The sequence below is a fragment of the Hemiscyllium ocellatum genome, chromosome 2 (assembly GCF_020745735.1).
Source record: "Hemiscyllium ocellatum isolate sHemOce1 chromosome 2, sHemOce1.pat.X.cur, whole genome shotgun sequence".
NCBI lineage: Eukaryota > Metazoa > Chordata > Chondrichthyes > Orectolobiformes > Hemiscylliidae > Hemiscyllium > Hemiscyllium ocellatum.
This window is the reverse complement of record NC_083402.1, coordinates 118,027,585-118,051,214: the sequence shown is the minus strand read 5'-3', so window position 1 is coordinate 118,051,214 and position 23,630 is coordinate 118,027,585. Positions and strand designations below refer to the sequence as shown.

Below are 23,630 nucleotides of genomic sequence, written 5' to 3'. Positions count from 1 at the left end.
GGCTTATGCCCGAAACATCGAATCTCCTGCTCCTTGGAAGCTGCCTGACCTGCTGCGCTTTTCCAGCAGCACACTTTCAGCTACAGATGTATTCTCTCTGGCTCATGTTGGTGTCCAGTAGCTTCCACATGTCACAGCCACAGTGCATCATCCATCCTGCCATCATGCTTATCTGATTTAGTTTATAAATTAATGACATTAAATTTCCTAATCTTTATAAAGTATTCTTATGATCTTTTGTTTTTGTGAAATTAAATGTTTTTGAAATTAAATTTAAAATTAAAAACTTTAAAATTAAAATCTTATAGTTAGGCCACTATTATTAAGAGAAGAGAAAAGAAAGCACTGGAGACCTTTTCACAAATTAAGACCTTACTTTTATGACAAAGGTTATTCACCAATCCCACTCAGCAGTCAACTTGTTTCCCTGCACTCAAGTCACACTGTGGTTTGTGACCTTCTCTGCTGGTGGTCTCACTGCGATCAGCCTCCTGATCTACATTTTTTGTCCTCTCTGACTTACCTCGCACACTGGAGAGTTTACTTTTTGCAGGAGAGTCACAGAGTCATGCAGCATGGAAACAAACCTTTTGGTCTAACTTGTCCATGCCGACCAGACATCCTAAACTGATTCAGTCCCATTTGCCAGTGTTTGACTCATATCCATCTAAACCTTTCTTATTCATGTACCCATCTGGATGCTTTTTAAATGTTGTAATTGTACCAGCCTTCACCACTTCCTCGGGTTAAATCACCTCTGTTCTCCTTTTGCACTGAAATTCCACGTTCAACCTAATTTCCGACACTACACGCACCCAGGCTTCATCCCATTCCATCGAAGTCTCATGTACACTGACAGTGTGCTTGGCTCTCAAGTGGTTGGTTGCTCATAGTCATAGAGTCATAGAGATGTACAGCATGGAAACAGACCCTTCGGTCCAACCTGTCCATGCCGACCAGATATCCCATCCCAATTTAGTCCCACCTGCCAGCACCTGGCCCATATCCCTCCAAACCCTTCCTATTCATATACCCATCCAAATTCCTCTTAAATGTTGCAATTGTACCAGCATCTACCACTTCCTCTGGCAGCTCATTCCATACCCGTACCACCCTCTTTGTGAAAAAGCTGCCCCTTAGGTCTCTTTTATATCTTTCCCTTCTAACCCTAAACCTATGCCCTCTAGTTCTGGACTCCCCGATCCCAGGGAAAAGACTTTGTCTATTTACTCTATCCATGCCCCTCATAATTTTGTAAACCTCCGTAAGGTCACCCTTCAGCCTCTGACACTCCAGGGAAAACAGCCCCAGCTTGTTCAGCATCTCCCTATAGCTCAAATCCTCCAGCCTTGGCAACATCCTTGTAAATCTTATCCTTTCAAGTTTCAAAACATCTTTCTGATAGGAAGGAGACCAAAATTGCACGCAATATTCCAACAGTGGTCTAACCAGTGTCCTGTACCCAGTACTCTGACCACAAAAGGAAAGCATACCAAATGCCGCCTTCACTATCCTATCTACCTGCGACTCCACTTTCAAGGAGCTGTGAACCTGCACTCCAAGGCCTTTTTGTTCAGCAACACTCCCTTGGACCTTACCATTAAGTGTATGAGTCCTGCTAAGATTTGCTTTCCCAGAATGCAGCACATCGCATTTATCTGAATTAAACTCCATTGCCACTTCTCAGCCCATTGGCCTATCTGGTCAAGATCATGTTGTAATCTGAGGTAACCCTCTTCGCTGTCCACTATATCTCCAATTTTGGTGTCATCTGCAAACTTACTAGCTGTACCTCTTATGCTCACATCCAAATCATTTATGTAAATGACAAAAAGTAGAGGACCCAGCACCGATCCTTGTGGCACTCCACCGGTCACAGGCCTCCAGTCTGAAAAAAACCTTCCACCACCACCCCCTGTCTTCTACCTTTGAGCCAGTTCTGTATCCAAATGGCTAGTTCTCCCTGTATTCCGTGAGATCTAACCTTGATAATCAGTCTCCCATGGGGAACTTTGTCAATTACCTTACTGAAGCCCATAAAGATCACATCTACCGCTCTGCCCTCCTCAATCCTCTTTGTTACTTCTCCAAAAAACTCACTCAAGTTTGTGAGACGTGATTTACCATGCTCAAAGCCATGTTGACTATCCCTAATCAGTCCTTGCCTTTCCACACACATGTACATCTGTCCCTCAGGATTCCCACCAACAACTTGCCCACCACAGATGTCAGGCTCACTGGGCCATAGTTCCCTCGCTTGTCCTTACCACCCTTCTTAAACAGTGGCGCCAAGCTAGCCATCCTCCAGTCTTCTGGCACCTCACCTGTGATGATCGATGATACAAATGTATCAGCAAGAGGCCCAGCAATCACTTCCCTAGCTTCCCACAGAGTTCTCAGGTACACCTGATCAAGTCCTGGGGATTTATCCAGCTTTAACCGTTTCAAGACATCCAGCACTTCCTCCTCTGTAATCTGGACATTTTGCATAATGTCACCATCTATTTCCCTGCAGTCTATATCTTCCATATCCTTTTCCACAGTAAATACTGATGCAAAATGCTCATTTAGTATCTCTCCCATTTTCTGTGGCTCCACACAAAGGCTGCCTTGCTGATCTTTGAGGGGCCCTATTCTCTCCCTAGTTACCCTTTTGTCCTTAATGTATTTGTAAAAACCCTTGGGATTCTCCTTAATTCTATTTGTCAAAGCTCTCTCATGTCCCCTTTTTGCCCTCCTGATTTCCCTCTTAAGTATACTCCTACTTTCTTTATACTCTTCTAAGGATTCACTCGATCTATCCTGTCTATACCTGACATATGCTTCCTTCCTTTTCTTAACCAAACCCTTAATTTCTTTAGTCATCCAGCATTCCCTATACCTACCAGCCTTTCCTTTCACCCTGACAGGAATATACTTTTTCTGGATTCTTGTTCCCAGTCATGGAACGGTTAGAGAGCAGAGCTGAAATGAAAGGAAGTCTTAAAACTTTCCTCAAGCTACTTAAGAAGTCTTTAAGCCTAAAACATAAGTCAAATACTGCAGGTGTTGGAATTCTGAAATAAAAGCGTAAAATTCTGGAAAATTTAGACATGATCTGTGGATCGAGAAACAGAGTTAATGTTTCAGGTCAATGGTCTTTCTCAGAATGAATACATTAACTCTTGTTTCTCTCTCCGCTGTTGCTGAATATTAGCGTCATTATTTCACCTTAAGTCTTTAATGGGCGTAATTTATAAACTCTGTTAATTCTGTCACAGAACACTTGAATAATCGAAAGGTAAAACTGAAATTGCTGGAGAAACTCAGCAGGTCTGGCAGCATCTGTGGAGGGAAAGTTGAGTTAACATTTGTGGTCTAGTGATCCTTGTTCAGAACGACCGATGAATAATCTGTGCTTTTTGGTTACAGGGCACCCTCTACTTCCAGATTTCTTTTTGGATGAGGAACCAGAGGCACTTGCCAAGAAGATGCAGGATCATGGTGAGTTTTTCCTTAGTTTTCAGCATACAGTATCAACAGAGATGGAATTCACATTAATATCTCATGGAATTGAAACCAGTTGTTCCAGTTTAAATCTGATTGAAATCAAAGTTAAAAATTCTAACTTTGAAAAACGGTCTGTCAGTTAGGAGCTAAATGCTTGATTGTATGTATGCAGATGCTCTTTGCAGTTGAAGTTAATATGTGGAACTTGCTTCTTCATTTTGAATCTTTTTGTTAATATCCTGAGCGATATTCCAACCTTCAGATTAGGTTAAATAATTGAAGGCATTGCACCTGTCAACTACAAAGGTCTGGAATTTCCTCACACCAGCTCTGATTGCCATGTGTCGTTTCTTGGTGAACAATTAGAGCTTCTTATACTCACCCAACCAAGGAGTGGTTCTTGCCAATGGGCCCATACCTTTAGGATAGAATTAATATAGGCACAAGGGATAACTTGACAGTGAATTTGGTGGAAGCTAGGTTTAATCCTGAAGCCTGAGGAAGGACTTATTCACACTCCTCTCAGAGCCATTAGAACGTATTTCCTCCTCCCGAGGCCAGCCATTTCCATCACTCTGCTAATATTTAGCATGAATCTTCAAACAGATGATTCATGGCCACTCAACTATGTTCTTGAAATGTTCAGGAATTGGGTAACATAGCTAATCTATCACACAGCTTGAGATACATTACTTATCTTATTGATCCAAACTATTTTGCATTGCTGGTAATGGTTTTATTTTCTCAGTAGAACCTAATGATACAAACTGTGTGATGATAGCCCCTCATTAAATCATACAGCACAAAGGAGACCATTGGACCCATCGTGCTTATGAGAGTTTTTCTTGAATACTTTAATGTTTGTACATGTCATTGACATGGCTAGGATTCATTATCCATCCCTAATGGTCTTTGAGAGAGTGTAGGTAAGCTCCCCTTAGAATCGCTGCGATCTATGTGGTGCAGGAACACTCTTGGTGCTGTTCGAAAGGAAGGTCCAGGATTTTGACCCAATGACAGTGAAGGAACACCAGTATACTTCCAAATCAGGATTGTGTGTGGCTTGCATAGAAACTTATAGGTGGTGGTGTTGCCATGCATCAGGTGCTGTTGTCCTTCCATGTGATTCAGGTCAAGCATTTGGAAAGTGGTGCCAAAGAAGTCTTGGTGAATTGTTGCAGTCTACTTTCAATGCACAGTCAGATTTTTTTGCCCCTCTCCTATTCTTTCCCCAAAGCTCTTCAAGCAGATATTCAATCTCCTTTGCAAGTTCCCATTGAATCTACCCTTCAGGGTGTGCATTTCAGATCATTGTAATTTTCTCCTTCTGGAGTTCTCTGCCTGAATGTAAGTCTGATCCACAGCCCCAAAACCTCCGCCACAGGTAGAGCAAGAAGTCAGATTCCAACTCGACCCCATCCGGAGCAAGGATCAAACCTCTTACAGTTGGCACCTATTTAATTTGGCAGCCGACAGAGCCATTGCCCCCACCCCACACTACATTCTATGCGTATTGTAGGCTGAAACTATAGACCGTGATGATAGAGGCTTCAACTTCCTTTCCATCCCACAGCAGAGTAGGAATCTCTCCTGCTCTTACTGTCTGCCATGTGTCCGTGTTGAAGTGGTTTTCTGGTTGATCCATGACCTGTTTGGCCATGTAAAGAATGCACTTTCCTTGCCCATCCAATCCTGGAGTGGGGCTTGAACCCAGAGCTTCTGACACAGAATCAGGCATACTACCCACTGTACCACAAGACTTCCATGTTCATGACATGCTGTGTTAAAATAAATTTTCTTGAGCTGCTTCCGGGCCTCTTTCCGAAATACCTTCGATGTATGTTTTCTGGATGTCAACTTTTCTAAAACAAAGTAATTTTTCCTTTGCAGCTCCTTGAAAGCCCTTGATAACTTTTTCCATCTTTGATTTTCTCCTTAAGCTTTGGCTGTTCCGTGAAGAATGCTCTCACTTTCTCTAACATCACCACCAAACTGCAGTCTCTCACCCCTGGAACCATTCTGTATAAGTTCCCTTTAGCACTCGGTTCAAGGCTTTGCCTTTCTTTTCCTGCAATGTGGTGCCTAATGTTGTAAAGAGTATACCAGCTGGTGCCTGAGCATTGTTTAGCAAAGGTTTAGTTTCATGTCACTTGCTCTTGTACCTCTATTAGCAGAACTAAGAATCCTGCCTGGCTATGTTTTTTATTAACTTGTCCTGTCACTTTGCCAGACTTTTATGTGTACCAGTGATGTGACTCTGAATGTCTAGACCATTATTGAGTATTTCCTTTCAGGAGCTACTCCCAAGTTTCAAGCAGGAAAGGAGCAGGCTTCATCGGCACCTGAGGGACCTGTTGCTGAAACGTTCAAGGCTATCAAGGGAGCACTCACTGCTGACGTGGTGAAATCGACTGGAGGCATCTATCAGTTTGAATTGTCTGGTAAAGTTACTTCTGTAAAATTGATGAGTTTAGGCTGAATGCTGGAAGTAAATTTAGATCTTGGTTCCAATAATTCACAGTTTAAAAATTAACACCAAAGACTCTTCAGCCCCCTTGTGTTTTGACATCAAGAAACGCTTCTCCAAGCACCAATCTTGATTTTTAAAAAAATACGCTTCTTTTATGAGATACGGGAGTTACTGGGTAGGACAGCATTTATTACGTGTCCTTAGTTTCCATTGAGAAGGTGGTGGTGAGTTGCCTCCTTGAGACACCATCGGGAGGGAGTTCCAAGATTTTGACTCAGTGACACTGAAGGAATGACAATACAGGTCCAAGTCAGGGTGTAAGAGATCTTGCGGGAGCTTGGTTTTCCCTTGCATCTGATGCCCTTGTCTTTCTCGGTGAGAGAGGCTAAGGGTTTCACAGGTGTTCAGGAACTTTGGTGAGTTGATCCAGTGCACTCTGTAGATGGTACGCACTACTGCTACTGAGAGTTGGTGGTGGAGAGAGTGGATGTTTGTGGATGTGGCACCAATCAAGTAAACTGCTTTGTCCTGGATGGTGTCAAGCTTCTTGAATGTTATTGGAGCTGCACTCATCCTGGCAGGTTTTTTAAAAAAAATTCATTCGTGGGATGTGGGTGTCACTGGCTAGGCCAGCATTTATTGCTCATCCTTAATTGCCCAGTGGGAGTCACGTATAGGCCAGACTATGTAAAGATGACAGTTTCCTTACCTAAAGGACATTAGTGAACCAGATGGGATTTTCCTGACAATCGTCCAGTAATGGTCATTATTAGATTCTTATTTCCAGATCTGTCATGGAGATATTTGAACACAGGTCCCCTTGAGTCATTAGGTTAGTGTCAAGATTAGAGTGGTGCTGGAAAAGCACAGCAGGCCAGTCAGTATCCTGATGAAAGGCTTTTGCCCAAAACATCAATTTTCCTGCTCCTCAAATGCTGCCTGACCTACTGTGTGTTTCCAGCACCTCTCTAACCTTGACTCTAATCTCCAGCATCTGCAGTACCCACCTCTACCTTATTGGATGAGTGGTCTACTGATAAAACCAGTAGGCCATCACCTCCCCAAGTGAGGAATATTCCATCACTGAGCTGACTTGAGATGATAAAGCCTTAACCCTTTCACCCCTGGACTCTGCAATTTGTTTTTCCTTACTGGATATGTAGCTAGTTTTTCGATTTAAAGTGGTTATTGAATCTAATGCCCAGACCTTTTAAGGCATTTTATTCCAAATTGTCATAACTCACTGCATCAATCTCTGATTTTTTTGACAATTGAAAGTGCCATCTCTGGAAATAGCTGAGAACTTTGCGGAATTCAGTGCTATTATTGTGTCACAGAGCCTTACACTACCATAGAAGCCCTACAGCACGGAAACAATCCCTTCAATCCAACTTGTCAATACCAACCAAATTTCCTAAACTTAATTAGTCCATTTGCATGTGTTTGGCCCTTATCCCTCTAAATCTTTGCAATTCATGTATCTGTCCAAATGTCTTTTAAATGTGTGACTCTACCTGCACATACCATTTCATCTGGCAGTTCATTCCACGTATGAATACCTCTGTGTGAAAAAGTTACCACTCAGGTCCCTTTTAAATCTTTCTCCTGTAACCTTAAAAAATGTTGTCTAGTTTTGAACTTCCCTACCCTAGGGAAAAAACCTTACTATTCACCTTAGCTTTGCCCCTCATGTTAAGGGGCGGCACGGTGACTCAGTGGTTAGCACTGTTGCCTCACAGCACTAGGGACCTGGGTTCGATTCCTACCCCGGGCAACTGCTTTGTGGAGTTTGCACATTCTCCCTGTGCCTGCGTGGGCTTTTCAAATCCAGTTTCCTCCCACCGTCCAAAGATGTGCAGGGCTGATGAAATGGCTGTGCTAAATTGCCCATAGTGATAGATGCATTAGTCAGGGTAAATATAGGCTAGGGGAATGGGTCTGGGTCGGTTACTCTTTGGAGGGTCAGTGTGGACTTGTTGGGTCAAACGGCCTGTTTCCATACTGTAGAGAATCTAATCTAATCTAATTTTATACACGTTCATAAGGTCATCCCTCAAGCTGCTACGCTCTATTGAAAAAGGTCCTAGTCTATCCAGTCTATTTTTATATCTCAAATCCTCCAGACCCAGCAACATCCTCGTAAATCTTTTCAGAACCTTCTCCAATTTAATAATATCCTTCCTGTAGCAGGCCAACCAGAACTGTACACAGTACTCCAAAACGTGGCCTTACCCACATACCTCGCATTTATCCAAATTAAATTCCATTTGCCATTCTTCAGTCCATTGACCTAATTGATCAAAATCCCTTTGTAATCTTAGATAACCTTCTTTACTGTTCACTATACGATCCATTTTGGTGTCACTCTCAAACTTACTAACCATGCTTCCTAAATTTTCATCCAAATAATTTACATGAATGACAGTAGAGTCCCTACACTGTGGAGACAGGGCCTTCAGCAACCCTCCCAAGAGTCAGATCCATTCCCCTACCCTTTATTTACTCCTGACTAATGCACCTAAGATACCTGAACACTATGGCCAATTTAGCATGGCCACTTCACCTAACTTGCATATTTTGGTTTGGATTGTGGGAAGAAACCAGAACACCTGGAGGAAAGCCAGACAGACACGGGGAGAATGTGCATACTCCACACAGAATGTCAGCTGAGGCTAGAATTGAACCCAGGTCCTTGGCGCTGTGAGGCAGCAGTGCTAACCACTAAGCCACCGCGCTGCCCTGCATGTGGTGGCTCAGTTGACAAACAACACTGGACCCAGCCTTGCAGAACACAATATTCCTGCACAGGCCTCCAATCCAAAAAACAATCCTCCACTAGCACCCTCTCTCAATCCTACTGTCAACCCAATTTTGTATCCAATTGGCAAGCTCTCCTTGAATCCCATGTGACCTAACTTTACTAACAAGCCTACCATGCGGAACCTTGTCAAAGGCTTTACTAAAACCCACATAGGTAATGTGTACCGCTGTCCCCTCATATATACTTTTAGTCATGTCTTCAAAAAAACCTCCATTAAGTTTGCGAGACATTATTTTCCATGCACAAAGCTAGAAATGTAATGGCTTCACTTATAAGGTTATAGGTTACTGCAATTCCCCCTCATGACTGAACCTTGATCAACAAACTGGTGTTCTACTGTAGCATGATCTGTTAGCGCATGGAAATTTGTATAACACAGGTTTTTCTCAGACCCCAGAATTGTCAGTCTGCAAATGGGCCCAAAGGCTGTCTGCACCCACTCACTTTGACTCTCGGTAATGTGACACCACAAGGTTGTAAAGAAACTTTCTAATAATTGCTGAAACATTTTTCTTCTGCTTTAACTTACGTGGATGGCTTTTACTGATAATGTGCAGTTTCATACTGAACTGCTCTCATTTGCCCTTTGAATTGCATCTTGATAATTTGCTTAAACAGGTGAGCACCCAGGAACCTGGTACATGGATCTGAAGAATGAAAGTGGCAGCATTGGACATGGAAGTTTCCCAGGGAAGGTTGATGTGCTGATGAGCATGAGTAGTGAGGACTTCGTGAAAATGTTTACAGGTGAGCTTTAATAGGAACATGGATGGGCTCTTGAGCCTGTTCCCCCTCTCAGTTAGATCATGATTCAACTGATTTCAACTTCGCTCTTTAGTTGCCTTGGATACCTTTATCTGTCATCAACAACAACAACAACTTGCATTTATGTAGCCTCTTTAATACAATAGAAGATACAAGATGCTGTGCAGGAATATTGGCAAACAAAATTTGTCACCAAACCACATAATGAAAGATGAGTTTTACAGTGTCGTACGGAAGGAGGCCACTTAGCCTATTGTGCCCACATCAGTGTGTTTTTGGAGTTATCTGAATGATTCCATAGCTCTGTCAATGCTTCCCTATGAATTGTTGATATTAAATCAGCTTCCAGTACCCTTTTGAGGCAGCACACTCCAGATCGCAACTCACCTGTGGTTCCTGGCAATGCATCTATTTGAAAAAAAGACTGGGCATTTTAAGAGAGGCTAAAGTTGCTCAAAGCGAGAATCTTTGTGTGGACTTGCTGTGATCCTTTTCCAAAACCTCTCTTGTCAACCAACTTTGCCTTTTAGGCGGCATGATGGCTCAGTGGTTAGCACCGCTGCCTCACAGCACCAGGGACCCAGGTTTGATTCCAGCCCCGGGCAACTGTCTGTGTAGAGTTTTCATATTCTCCTTGTGTCTGTGTGGGTTTTCTTCAAGTGCGCCGGTTTCCTCCCACCGTCAAAGATGTGCAGGTTAGATGAATTAGCCATGGGAAACCCAGGGTTACAAGGATAGGATCGGGGGTGTGGGTCTGGATAGATGCCCGTCAGAGGGGTGGTGTGGACTCAATAGGCTTAATAGTCTTCCACACAGTAGGGATTCTATGATTCTAAAGGAAGAGATTAGTATTTGAAATGTGGTCTGAACAAAGGTTCATACAAGAGCACCAGCATGGACCAGTTGGGCCAAATGGCCTGTTTCTATGCTGTATTTTTTGTGTAAGACATGTTTTTTTTGTGCTAAATGGTCCAGTTAATATAAATCTTATATCCTATTTACTATAGTTTTGATTTCTCTGTGTTGATTGTAGCCTTTCAGAAACGATAACGTTAAGAGCTTCTACTCTTTACCTGTCGTATGTGAACTTTAAGCTTCAGTCATGTCCCTCTAGGTGGGGGAAGAGTGAGAAAAGTCTGACCTGTACTAATATTCTCGAAAGTGAGAACATAAGTGGAGTGCTTGGAGTGGAAAGAGATTCTTTTGTCACAGACCTCAGAGATGTAGCTGTGGAAACATGCTGTGGTGTGGGAAAAGCGAAAGTATTAGAACATAAAACAAAGGAATGTTTACTCATAAAAGAAGTAAACTCATGCAGAGATGACTGTATGCAACCTCCTTCTACAACAATTTATCTTTAGGTATTAAGATATAAAATGGTTAAATGCACTTTATCAAAGTGATTCTCAAACAAAGTAAGCCACCGAACCACATGAGGAGGCAAGGGGAAGATGAGAAAAAGTGTGATCAAAGAAGTACATTTTAAGCAACGTTCTGCAAGGAGAGAGATTTAGTGAGCGAATTCCAGAGCTCAAGGCCACCGCAGTTAAAGACACAGTGTCAATGTTACATTGACTAAAATTGAATGTCTAAATGGCCAAAATGGCAGGAGAGCTGATCTATCACAGACCATTTGATTTGATTTACTATTGCCATGTTTACCTAGGTACAGTGAAAAGTTTTGTTTTGTGTGCAGTACAGGCAGATGATACAATACAAAGTGCATTAGGGTAATAGAACAGAGCGCAGAATACAATATTATGGCTGCAGAGAAGATGAACAAAGAGCGAAACCAATATTTAAATTTTAAAATTTGAGAGGTCCTTTCAGAAGTCTGATAATAGCGGGGAAGAAGTGGTTCTTGAATCTCTTGGTAAGTTGGTGGAAGCTTTTGTACATTCTGCCTGATAGGAGAGGTTGGAAGAGATTATAACCAGGTCGGTAGGGGTCTTTGATGATATTGGCTGCCTTCCTGAGGCAGTGAGAAGTTTAGATGGAGTCACTGGGTGGAAGGCTAGTTTGCGTGATGGACTGACTGCATTCACAACTGTCTGTAGTTTCTTATAGTTCTGGGCAGAGCATCGCCATATCAAGCTGTGATGCATTTGGATAGAATGCTTTCCATGTGCATCTATAAAATTGTTGAGAGTCTTTACAGACATGCCAAATTTCTTTAGCCTCCTGAGGAACTAGAAGCACTATTGTGCTTTTTAGATATAGAATAAGTTATCAAGATGGAGTGTGGCTAGTCCATGGATGAATTTGCACATGAAGAGATGAAATTTAAAATCAAGGCCTTGTTTAATTTGCATTGAAAATATCGGTTGGCAAGAACAGGGATAACAGGTGATTGGCACTTGATGCTGTTTAGGATATGTGCTGCAGAGTTTTGGATGAGGTGAAATTGGTGTTAGATGGAAGAGCAGCCCAGAGATAACCAAGGCAAGGATGAGAGTTTCAATAGCACATGAACTGAGACAGGGTGAAGTCAGCCAATGTTACAGAGATGGGAATTGGAGCGCTTATTAGTGATGTGGCTATGTCATCAAAAGCTCATCTCAGAGATATACCACACACCAAGATGACAGATGTCTGCTTAAGCCTCAAACTATTGCTGAGGAGAGCGAGGGAACAGGATTTATACCAGATACCAGAGATAATGACTTCAATCTGCCCAAGATTTAGCTGGTACTTAATTAACATTCTTGAGGTATAGAATTGAAAAGCAGAGAGGTTATTGCAAAACTTGCATGGAGCCTTAGTTAGACCACACATGGTTGTTACATATGGAGTATTGTGCATGGTTGCACAGTAGGAGTATGGCATGTGAAGGAAATGTTGAAAATATTCACAAAGATATTGTCAGAACTGAGGAATTCCAACTATCAGGAAATGTTGGGTTTACATGAGATGCTTATCCATAGAAATGAGATTGTTTAAGTATGATTTCTTGCAGCTCAGTTCTAAAAAATGAAATTCCATACCAAGCTGGAGAAAGTCAGCTCCATTTCATTTTCCTCACATCTGGCCATTGCCCTAGTACCCAAGTAAAGCCCCCACTAGCCCTACTGCCCTTGTGCCTCGAGAGCTTGAAGTGGCCAGGATTGGCCATTTAAGGTCCTGAATCTTGCTCTATAAAAATGTTGGATATTGTAAGATTGAGAAACTTGTTTTCTATTTAATCTTCATTGAAAAGCTAGGAAGGCAAGGGCTGGGAGACCATGTCATTCGCTGGGTTCCTATGCACATCATGGTTTTCGCTTCAAAAGAAGTTAGGACCCCCACCAGCTCTCTCTCCCACTCCACCTGGCCTCCATAACGTGTTACTGTCAGCCACTCCGACTCCCAAACTCTTGGCTCCCCTTCTGAAACCCCAAAGCTTACCCCTTTACCCCTCTGTCGTGCCCATATCTTTTTCTTTCTGGGACTCCAGCAGTGCCCATGGCTGAGTTCTGGCTCTGCTGGGATAGCCAGATTGAAGAGTGATTCATGATAGTAGGAGTTCCACTGAAGAGCAGATGTGTGACCCTCAGCCCATTAAGAGTACATTGTGGCTGCGAGTGGTCTTGTTTCAAGGCACTGGGTTTTGAACTGACTTCCAACCTCCTCCAAACCCCACTGTCAAATCCAGCCCGACGTTTCGATTTGAGGTTGATCACAAGTTGGAGCCTTAAACAGAAGGTATAGATGGATAAATCAGTTAAGAAAAAAACAGTTTTACCCAGAGTGGTGAGAATTTGAAACTCACGACCACATCAAGTAGTTGAGGCAATTAAGAGAGGTACGTTTAACAAAAAGCTGAATAACCACACAAAGGAGAAAGAAATGGCAGTGAATGTTGACAAGAGAACATAAAAGAAGGGAAGGGGAGGTAAATGAGTAGCATAAACCCTGGCAGGCAGAAACATTTTTTACTATGTAAGAATATTTGTTTACTGCTCTGTTTCAGGTAAGGTGAAACCCACCATGGCGTTCATGTCTGGCAAGTTGAAGATTAAAGGAGACATGTCACTCGCCATCAAACTGGAGAAGCTGATGACCCACTTCAAAGCCAAACTGTAACCAGCAGGGCATTCAGTTTCTTTCATTATCAATGCCGAATGGAATAGCCTTACAAATACAAGTTTTGATATCTACCTGCATGAATTCACAATTTGCCATTTGATTCCTGCCCATTTATTTCTTCCAATTATTGAGCACCAGTCATTCTGCTCAAAGCATTTAACTTCATGGTAAAGTAAATAAAATTCTGAATTTTTGAAATGAATTGTTTAGCATCACTCCCAAAACAATCCTGACTGAGAGTTCTCGTTGGCTGTGCATCATCCAAAGTCATGTCTGATTTAGTGCAGGATGCCAAAGGACTGTTTGGAGATGAGGGGATTAAGGTTGTTTATGATGGATGCCTGTCTTTGTTAAAATTGCCTTTGTTCGATCAGTCAGACAAGTCTGAGTTCATTGCTGTTTTAGGGACGAAAATGTAATTGTATTTTAAGAAACACAATTTCATTTTATGAATTGTCATACATTATTGCCATGAAGTCAATATGGATATAATAAACCATTAAATTTAATTAATAACGCACAAGAATGATTGTTATTTATTTCCAATTGATGTACCTTGATTTGTTTTGGAGCAGTGTCTCCTTTTTGCACTTTGCAGGAGACTCCAGCTTTTGATCCTAGCTGTGACTGCAAATGCTTTTGTGTTCTGTAGACCATGGTTCCTCGAGTCTGCTCCACCAGCAGTAATTATGAAGTGCAGGCTCTTGAACCTACTGTGTTTTTTTTTGTAAGTTCACTATTGTCTTTGAGAACCTGAAAACCTCATTGAAAATGAGTGGAAAACTTCTCACATGAACTAACTTGCAATCCCTGACACTGTTTCTAGAACAAAGAAAATTACAGCACAGAAACAGGCCCTTTGGTCTTCTAAGCCTGCACTGATTCAGATCCTCGATCTAAACCTGTCACCTATTTTCTAAGAATCTGTAAGCCTTTGCTCCATGCCCATTCATGTATCGTCTAGGTACATCTTAAATGATACTATCGTGCCCGCCTCTACCATTCTCTACTGGCAATGCATCCCAGGCGCCCCCCCCACCCTCTGCGTAAAGAACCTTCCATGCATATCTCCCTTAAACTTTTCCCCTCTCGCCTTTAACTCATGACCCCTAGTAATTAAGTCCCCCACTCTGGGAAAAAGCTTCTTGCTATCCGCCCTGTCTATACATCTCACGATTTTGTAGACCTCAATCAGGTCCCCCCTCAACCTCTGTCTTTCTAATGAAACTAATCCCAGTCTACTCAATCTCTCTTCACAGCTAGCACCCTCCATACCAGGCAACATCCTGATGAAGGACTTATGCCCGAAACATCGAATTTCCTGTTCCTTGGATGCTGCCTGACCTGCTGTGCTTTTCCAGCAACACATTTTCAGCAACATTCTGATGAACCTCCTCTGCACCCACTCCAAAGCATTTATATCCTTCTGGTAACGCGGCAACCAGAACTGTATGCAGTATTCCAAATGTGGCCTAATCAAAGTCCTACACAACTGTAACATGATCTGCCAACTCTTGTCCTCAATACCCCATCCAATGAAGGAAAGCATGATGTATGCCTTCTTGACCACTCGATCAACCTGCGTTGCCACCCTCAGGGTACATTGTACCTGAACACCCAGATCTCTCTGTATTTCATTTTTCCTCAGAGCTTTTCCATTTGCCATATAGTTCGCTTTTGAATTGGATCTTCCAAAATGCATCACCTCACATATTCTGCTACATTCTCTGATAATCCCCTTCGCTATCTGCTACTCCACCAATCTTAGTGTCATCTGCAAATTTACTAATCAGGCACCTATACCTTTCTCCAGATCATTTATGTATTATCGCAAACAACAGTGGTCCCAACACGGATCCCTGTGGAACACCACTGGTCACAGTTCTCCATTTTGAGAAACTCCCTTCCACTACTATTCTCTGTCTCTTGCTGCCCAACCAGTTCTCTATCCATCTAGTTAGTACACTCTTGACAATATTTGACCTCACTTTCTCCATCAGCCTACCATGGGGAACATTATCAAACGCCTTTCTGAAGTCCATGTATATGACATCTACAGCCCTTCCCTCATCAATCAACTTTGTCACTTCCTCAAAGAATTCTATTAAGTGGCAAGATATGACTGTCCCTGCACAAAATCATGTTGCCTATCACTGATAAGCCCATTTTCTTCCAAATGTAAATAGATCCTATTCCCTCAGCATCTTCTTCAGCAGCTTTCCTAGCACTGATGTCAGGCTCGCTGGTCTATAATTACCTGGATTATACCTGCTACCCTTCTTAAACAAGGGGACAACATTAGCAATTCTCCAGTCCTCTGGGATTCACCTGTGTTCAAGGATGCTGTAAAATATCTATTAAAGCCCTGGCTATTTCCTCTCTCACTTCTCTCAGTAACTTGGGATGGATCCCATCTGGACCTGGAGACTTGTCCACCTTAAGATCCAATACTTCCTCCTTCCTTATTCCGACTTGACCAAGAGTAATCAAACATCTACCCCTAACCTCAACATCATCATTTCTCTCTCCTCTGTGAATACTGATGCAAAGTACTCATTAGGAATCTCACCCATTTTCTCTTACTCCATGCATAACTTTCCTCTTTTGTTCTTGAGTGGGCCAACCCTTTGAATAGTTACCCTTTTGCTGCTTTTGTATGAATAAAAGGCTTTGGGATTTTTCTTAATCCTGTTTGCTGAAGATATTTCATGACCCCTTTCAGCCCTCTTAATTCCTCATTTCAGATTGGTCCAACTTTCCTGATATTCTTCCAAAGCTTTGTCTGTTTTCAGTCGCCTAGACCTTATGTATGCTTCCTTTTTCCTCTTAGCTAGTCTCATAATTTAGCATGTCATCCATGATTCCCTAATCTTGCCGTTTCTATCCCTCATTTTCACAGGGATATGTCTGTCCTGCACTCTAATCAATCTCTCTTTAAAAGCCTCCCACATATCAAATATGGATTTATCTTCACATGTACCTACTGCTACCTAAAACTCTATTTCCTTGCAAGATATTATCAATGCAAGCTTCTAAGTGTGAATGATGAGCTGTTAAAAGAAAACACCATGTTTTTTCACTTGACTTCACTTCACGCCTGAAACTGTTAACATGTTTGCTACAACACAGTTCCAAGGATTTATTGTCATTGACCAAGTAACTAGAATCATAGAATGATATCATTCAGATACAGGCCATTTGTTCCACCATCTCTATCTCACCTCTTTGAATGTACTATCCAATTAGACCATCTAACCCTGCAATTTTTCCTCAGCAAAGGTACATCTGTTTCCCTTCTGTCAGTTCTCAATAAACCTATTTTCACCAGCCTTTCTGGCAGCACATTCCAGATCATAAATAACTGACTTTGATTTTTCTACAAGTTGTCTCCTTCTTTTTCTTGTCAATTACCTTCTGTCCCTTTGTTATTGCCCTTCCCCATGAGGAATCATTTTTGTTTATATACTCAAAACAAAATTCTGAAATCCTCTTAAAATTAATTATAACATAAGAAATAGGAGCAGGAGTAGGCTAATCAAACTAGCCCTGTCATTAATTAGGTGATAGCCGATCTGCCCCAGGCCTCAATTTTTCTTTCATGCCAGCTCAGCATAGCCCTCAACTCAATATTCCAATGTGTATTTACCTCTTTGAAGTGATGTAGCCTCACAGCTCTATGTGGTAGAGAATTCCAGATGTTGACTACTCTGTGAGAGAAAACATGGCTTTGCATTTCAGTTTTAAATGAGTGTCCCTTTATTCTGTAACTATATCCCTGAATTTGAGGTGCCCCCACTGTCACAACTCTTAGAATCTTTATTTGTTTCAGTAAATCACCCCTTACTCTTCTAAATTCCAGTGCATAAAGGTGTAACCTGTTCAGCCATTCTTGATAAGTCAACCCCTTCTCCGGAATTAGCGCAGTGAATGTCTTTCAAACTGACTCCAATTTTGGTACATCTTTTCTTAAAAATAGGGACCAAAACTATACATAGTGGTGGAGGTGTGGCCTCACCTTTACCTTGTGCAGTTGGAACACAGCTTCCCTATTTTCAAACTCCAACCCCATTGGGATAAAGGCTAAAATTCAATTTGACTTCTTAGTTGCCGGAGGAGGTGGTAGATGCAGATACGGATACAACATTTAGAAGACATTTGGACATGGACATGCATAGGGAAGGTTTAGAGCGATATGGGCCATATGCAGGAAAGTGAAACTGGTTTAGTTTGATAAACTTTACCATCAGGAACGAGTTGGACCAAAGCGTTTGTTTCTGTGCTCGATGCCTCTATGACTCTAATTACCTACTACGCTAACTACTTCATGCACAAGAACACTGAGATCCCTCTGTGTTGCACCTTTTTGAAGTTGCCCTTCATTTAAATACCAGTTTGATTTTGATTCTTCCTCCCAATGTGCCTGACTTCGCACTTTGTAACATTAAACTCCATCAGTTGTGAATTTGCTGAGTATGGAGGACGGTCGCTTTGAGTCTGATCATGTGACATCAGCCATTTTGGGCAAGAAGCAGCTTAGTTGAATTTAAATGGAGGGCAACTTCAAAAAGGTGCAATGCAGAGGAATCTCAGTCTTCCTGCAGAGTGAACACTTATTTTATAAAGCTGCTACTGTTTTAAACACTTTGGCCTTCTGGTCTTTCTTGCGATGTAACATCATCTGCCATTTTTTTGCCAACTGATCTACATCCCCCTACAAATTCCTTATATCCTCATCATCACATGCCCTGCCTATTTTTGTACCATTAGCAAACGTTGTATACATTACACTTTACTTGCTCCTTCAAGTCACTAATATAGATTATAAATAATTGATGCCCTTGGACTGATCCCTATAGCATTCCACCAGTTACATCTTTCCAACCTGAAAAGAGACCCATTAATCCAAAGTCACATTCTTGTGTGTTAACCAATCAATGCTAATACATTAATCCCAATACTGAGAGCTGGACTACTATACAACAGCTTTTTTATATGGCACTTTATTGAATGCCTTCTGGAAAGCATTACATCCACTCGTACCCCCTTTATTAACTCTATCTCCTCAAACAAATCAAGCTCAGAGAATAGGAAATTGAAAGAAATGCAAGTGAATTGCGATCTCATCTGAAAGGAGTGTTTGGGACCTTGGACACTGGACAGAGAGACAGCAGGTAAAAGGCAGAAGTTTCACTTCCTGTGGTTGTATAGGAAGGAGATGAGGTATTGGGGGTGATTGAGTAGTGGACCAAGCTGTCAAAGAGGGAATGATCCCTCTGGAATGTTTACAGGAAAAGGATATGTTTTGGTGGTGGCAGCATACTGAAGGTGCAGGGAATGGCAGGGGGTGATCCTTGGAATGAGCAGGATGGTGGGATGGAAAGTGAGGACATGGGGAGTTCTGTCACAGTTCTTAGAAAGAAATGGATTGAGAGCTGATGTGTGGAAAATTGGTTGGACATGATTGAGTCAAAGGGAGTAGGGGATAGGAGTGGTAGTGCAATACTTAGTTGAGGGAAAAGGAAGGCATTTTGCATCGTTGGTGTGAAAGATTGCATAATTGGAATACCTTTATTTGAGATGAAGGTCTGGGAACACAGGAGAGATCCTTATAAAAAGTAAGGTGTGAGGACATAGTCAAGGTATCTGTAGAAATCAGTGGGAAGAAAGTCGTGGTAGTCTGCCTAAACAGTACCTCACTCATTTTCTCCATATAGAATCATAGAGATGTACAGCATGGAAACAGGCCCGGCGGTCCAACCTATCCATGCCAACCAGATATCCCAACCCAATCTAGTCCCACCTGCCAGCACCTGGCCCATATCCTTCCAAATCCTTCCTATTCATATACCCATCCAAATGCCTCTTAAATGTTGCAATTGTACCAGCCTCCACCACTTCCTTTGGCAGCTCATTCCATACATGCACCACCCTCTGCGTGAAAACATTGCCCCTTAGGTCTCTTTTATATCTTTCCCCTCTCACCCTAAACTCTATGCCCTCTAATTCTGGACTCCCCGACGCCAGGGAAAAGACTTTGTCTATTTATCATATTTATGCCCTCATAATTTTGTAAACCTCTATAAGGTCACTCCTCAGCCTCCGACGCTTCAGGGAAAACAGCCCCAGCCTGTTCAGCCTCTCCCTATAGCTCAAATCCTCCAACCCTGGCAACATCCTTGTAAATCATTTCTGAACCCTTTCAAGTTTCACAACATCTTTCCGATAGGAAGGAGACCAGAATTGCACTTGATATTCCAACAGTGGCCTAAGCAATGTCCTGTACAGCCGCAACATGACCTCCCAACTCCTGTACTCAGTACTCTGACCAATAAAGGAAAACATACCAAACACCTTCTTCACTGTCCTATCTGCCTCCGACTCCACTTTCAAGCAGCTATGAGCCTGCACTCCAAGGTCTCTTTGTTGAGCAACACTCCCTAAGACCTTACCATTAGTAAAGTCAGTAGGACTTTAAAATTCTGAGTTGGGGGGAAGGGAAAGTGAAAGTGACAGGGAGTATGGAGTTAAATGGAAAGATAAGCAACAGGATAGCATATATGCAGGCGGATTTAAACTTGAGGCAGACTGGGAATGCAGCAAAAAGGAAGGATAACTTAGAACAGCTTATGAATTCCAATATCTCTAATGATAAAGTTAACATTAAGGCACTTTACCTGAATGCTCGTAGCATTCGTAACAAAGCAGATGAACTAATGGCACAGATCATCATGAATGGTTATGATGTGGTCGGCATCACAGAGACGTGGTTACAGGAGGGTCAGGACTGGCAGTTAAACATCCAAGGATTTTCAACTTATCGAAAAGACAGGGAGGTGGGCAGAGGGGGTGGGGTTGCCTTGTTAGTTAAGAACAAAATTAAATCTATGGCACTGAATGACATAGCGTTGAATGATGTAGAGTCTGTGTGGGTGGAATTGAGGAACCACAAAGGCAAAAAAACCATAATGAGAGTTATGTACAGACCTCCTAACAGTGGTCAAGACCAGGGGTGCAATATGTACCGGGAAATAGAGAAGGCATGTTAGAAAGGCAAGGTCATGGTGATCATGGGAGACTTCAATATGCAGGTGGACTGGGTAAATAATGTTGCCAGTGGATCCAAAGAAAGGGAATTCATGGAATGCTTGCAGGATGGCTTTTTGGAACAGCTTGTCATGGAGCCCACAAGGGAGCACGCTATTCTGGACCTTGTGCTATGTAATGAACCAGACTTTATAAAAGATCTTCAAGTAAGGGAACACTTAGGAAGCAGCGATCATAATATGGTAGAGTTCAGTCTACAGTTTGAAAGAGAGAAGGCAAAATCGGATGTAATGGTGTTACAGTTAAATAAAGGTAATTATGAGGGCATGAGAGAGGAACTGACAAAAATAGACTGGAAGCAGAGCCTAGCGGGGAAGACAGTAGATCAAAAATGGCAGGAGTTTGTGGGTATAATTGAGGACACTGTACAAAGGTTCATCCCCAAGAAAAGAAAGATTATCCGGGAAGGGATTAGACAGCCATGGCTGACAAAGTCAGGAAATGTATTAAAGAAAAAGAGAGATTCTATAAAGTGGCCAAGAGCACTGGGAAATCAGAAGATTGGGAAGGCTACAAAAACAAACAGAGGATAACAAAGAGAGAAATAAGGAAGGAGAGGATCAAATATGAAGGTAGGCTAGTCAGTAATATTTAGAAATGATAGTAAACATTTCTTTCAATACATAAGAAACAAACAACAGGCAAAAGTAGACATTGGGCCACTTCAAACTGATCCTGGAAGCCTAGTGATGGGAGATAAGGAAATAGCTGGAGAACGTAACAAGTACTTTGCGTCAGTCTTCACAGTGGAAGACATGAGTAATATCCCAACAATTAAAGGGGTCAGGGGGCTGAGATGAGTATGGTTGCCATTACAAAAGAGAAAGTGCTAGAAAAGCTAAAAGGTCTTAGAATTGATAAATCTCCTGGCCCAGATGGGGTACATCCTAGAGTTCTGAGAGAGGTGGCTGAGGAAATAGCGGAGGCATTGGTTGAGATCTTTCAAAAGTCACTGGAGTCAGGGAAAGTCCGGGATGATTGGAAGATGGCTGTTGTAACCCCCTTGTTCAAGAAAGGTTCAAGACAAAAGATGGAAAATTATAGGCCAATTAGCCTAACCTTGGTTGTTGGTAAAATTCTAGAATCCATCATTAAGGATGAGGTTTCTAAATTCTTGGAAGAGCAGAGTCTGATTAGAACAAGTCAACATGGATTTAGTAAGGGGAGGTCGTGTCTGACAAACCTGTTGGAATTCTTTGAAAAGATGACAAAAACCCAGTGGATGTAGTCTATCTAGACTTCTAAAAGGCCTTTGATAAGGCGCCACACGGGAGGCTGCTGAGCAAGGTGAGGGCCCGTGGTGTTCGAGGTGAGCTACTGGGATGGATTGAGGATTGGCTGTCTGACAGAAGGCAGAGAGTTGAGATAAAAGGTTCTTTTTTGGAATGGCAGCCGTGACAAGCGGTGTCCCACAGGGTTCAGTGTTGGGGCCGCAGCTGTTCACATTATATATTAATGATCTGGATGAAGGGACTGGGTGCATTCTAGCAAAGTTTGCAGATGATACGAAGTTAGGTGGACAGGCAGGTAGTACTGAGGAAGTGGGGAGGCTGCAGAAGGATCTAGACAGTTTGGGAGAGTGGTCCAGGAAATGGCTGATGGAATTCAACGTGAGCAAATGTGAGGTCTTGCACTTTGGAAAAAAGAATAAAAGCATAGACTACTTTCTAAACGATGAGAAAATTCATATAGCCAAAGTACAAAGGGATCTGGGAGTGCTAGTCGAGGATTCTCTAAAGGTAAACATGCAGGTTGAGTCCGTGATTAAGAAAGCAAATGCAATGTTGCCATTTATCTCAAGAGGGTTGGAATATAAAAGCACCGTTGTGCTACTGAGACTTTATAAAGCTCTGGTTAGGCTCCATTTGGAATACTGTGTCCAGTTTTGGTCCCACACCTCAGGAAGGACATTCTGGCACTGGAACGTGTCCAGCGGAGATTCACATGGATGATCCCTGGAATGGTAGGTCTAACATACAAGGAATGGCTGAGGATCCTGCTATTGTATTCATTGGAGTTTAGAAGATTAAGGGGAGATTTAATAGAAACTTACAAGATAATACATGGCTTGGAAAGGGTGGATGCTAGGAAATTGTTTCCATTAGGCGAGGAGACGAGGACCCGTGGACATAGCCTTAGAATTAGACGGGGTCAATTCAGAACAGAAATACGGAGACATTTCTGCAGCCAGAGAGTGGTGGGCCTGTGGAATTCATTGTCGCAGAGTGCAGTGGAGGCCGGGACACTAAATGTCTTCAAGGCAGAGATTGATAAATTCTTGATGTCACAAGGAATTAAGGGCTACGGGGAGAATGCTGGTAAGTGGAGTTGAAATGCCCATCAGCAATGATTGAATGGCGGAGTGGACTCGATGGGCTGAATGGCCTTACTTCCACTCCTATGTCTTATGGTCTTATGGTCTTATTAAGTGTGTAAGTCCTGCTAAGATTTGCTTTCCCAAAATGCAGCACCTCGCATTTAGCTGAATTAAACTCCATCTTCCACTTCTCAGCCCATTGGCCCATCTGGTCCAGATCCTGTTGTAATCTGAGGTTACCCTCTTCGCTGTCCACTACACCTCCAATTTTGGTGTCATCTATAAACTTACTAACTGTACCTCTTATGCTCGCATCCAAATAATTTATGTTAGTGACAAAAAGTAGAGGACACAGCACTGATCCTTGTGGCACTCTACTGGTCTCTGGCCTCCAATCTGAAAAACAACCCACCACCACCACCCTCTCTGCCTTCTGCCTTTTAGCCAGTTCTGTATCCAAATGGCTAGTTCTCCCTGTATTCCATGAGATCTAACCTTGCTAATCAGTCTCCCATGGGGAACCTTGTCCAACGCCTTACTGAAGTCCATATAGATCACGTCTACTGCTCTGCCCTCATCAATCTTCTTTGTTACTTCTT

General features: G+C 42.4%; 1 protein-coding gene across 1 annotated transcript in view; it reads left to right on the top strand.

The window, feature by feature from the left end:
• The window catches only part of hsdl2 (hydroxysteroid dehydrogenase like 2), a 140,142-nt gene extending 126,016 nt beyond the window's left edge, over nt 1–14,126 (top strand). Inside the window, exons 8-11 of the mRNA XM_060845781.1 lie at nt 3,412–3,483; nt 5,784–5,930; nt 9,399–9,527; nt 13,495–14,126. Coding sequence (XP_060701764.1) covers nt 3,412–3,483; nt 5,784–5,930; nt 9,399–9,527; nt 13,495–13,607 — 461 coding nt within the window. The 3' untranslated portion in view covers nt 13,608–14,126. The remainder of the gene's footprint in view (nt 1–3,411; nt 3,484–5,783; nt 5,931–9,398; nt 9,528–13,494) is intronic.
• Nucleotides 14,127–23,630: the final 9,504 nt, after the last annotated feature.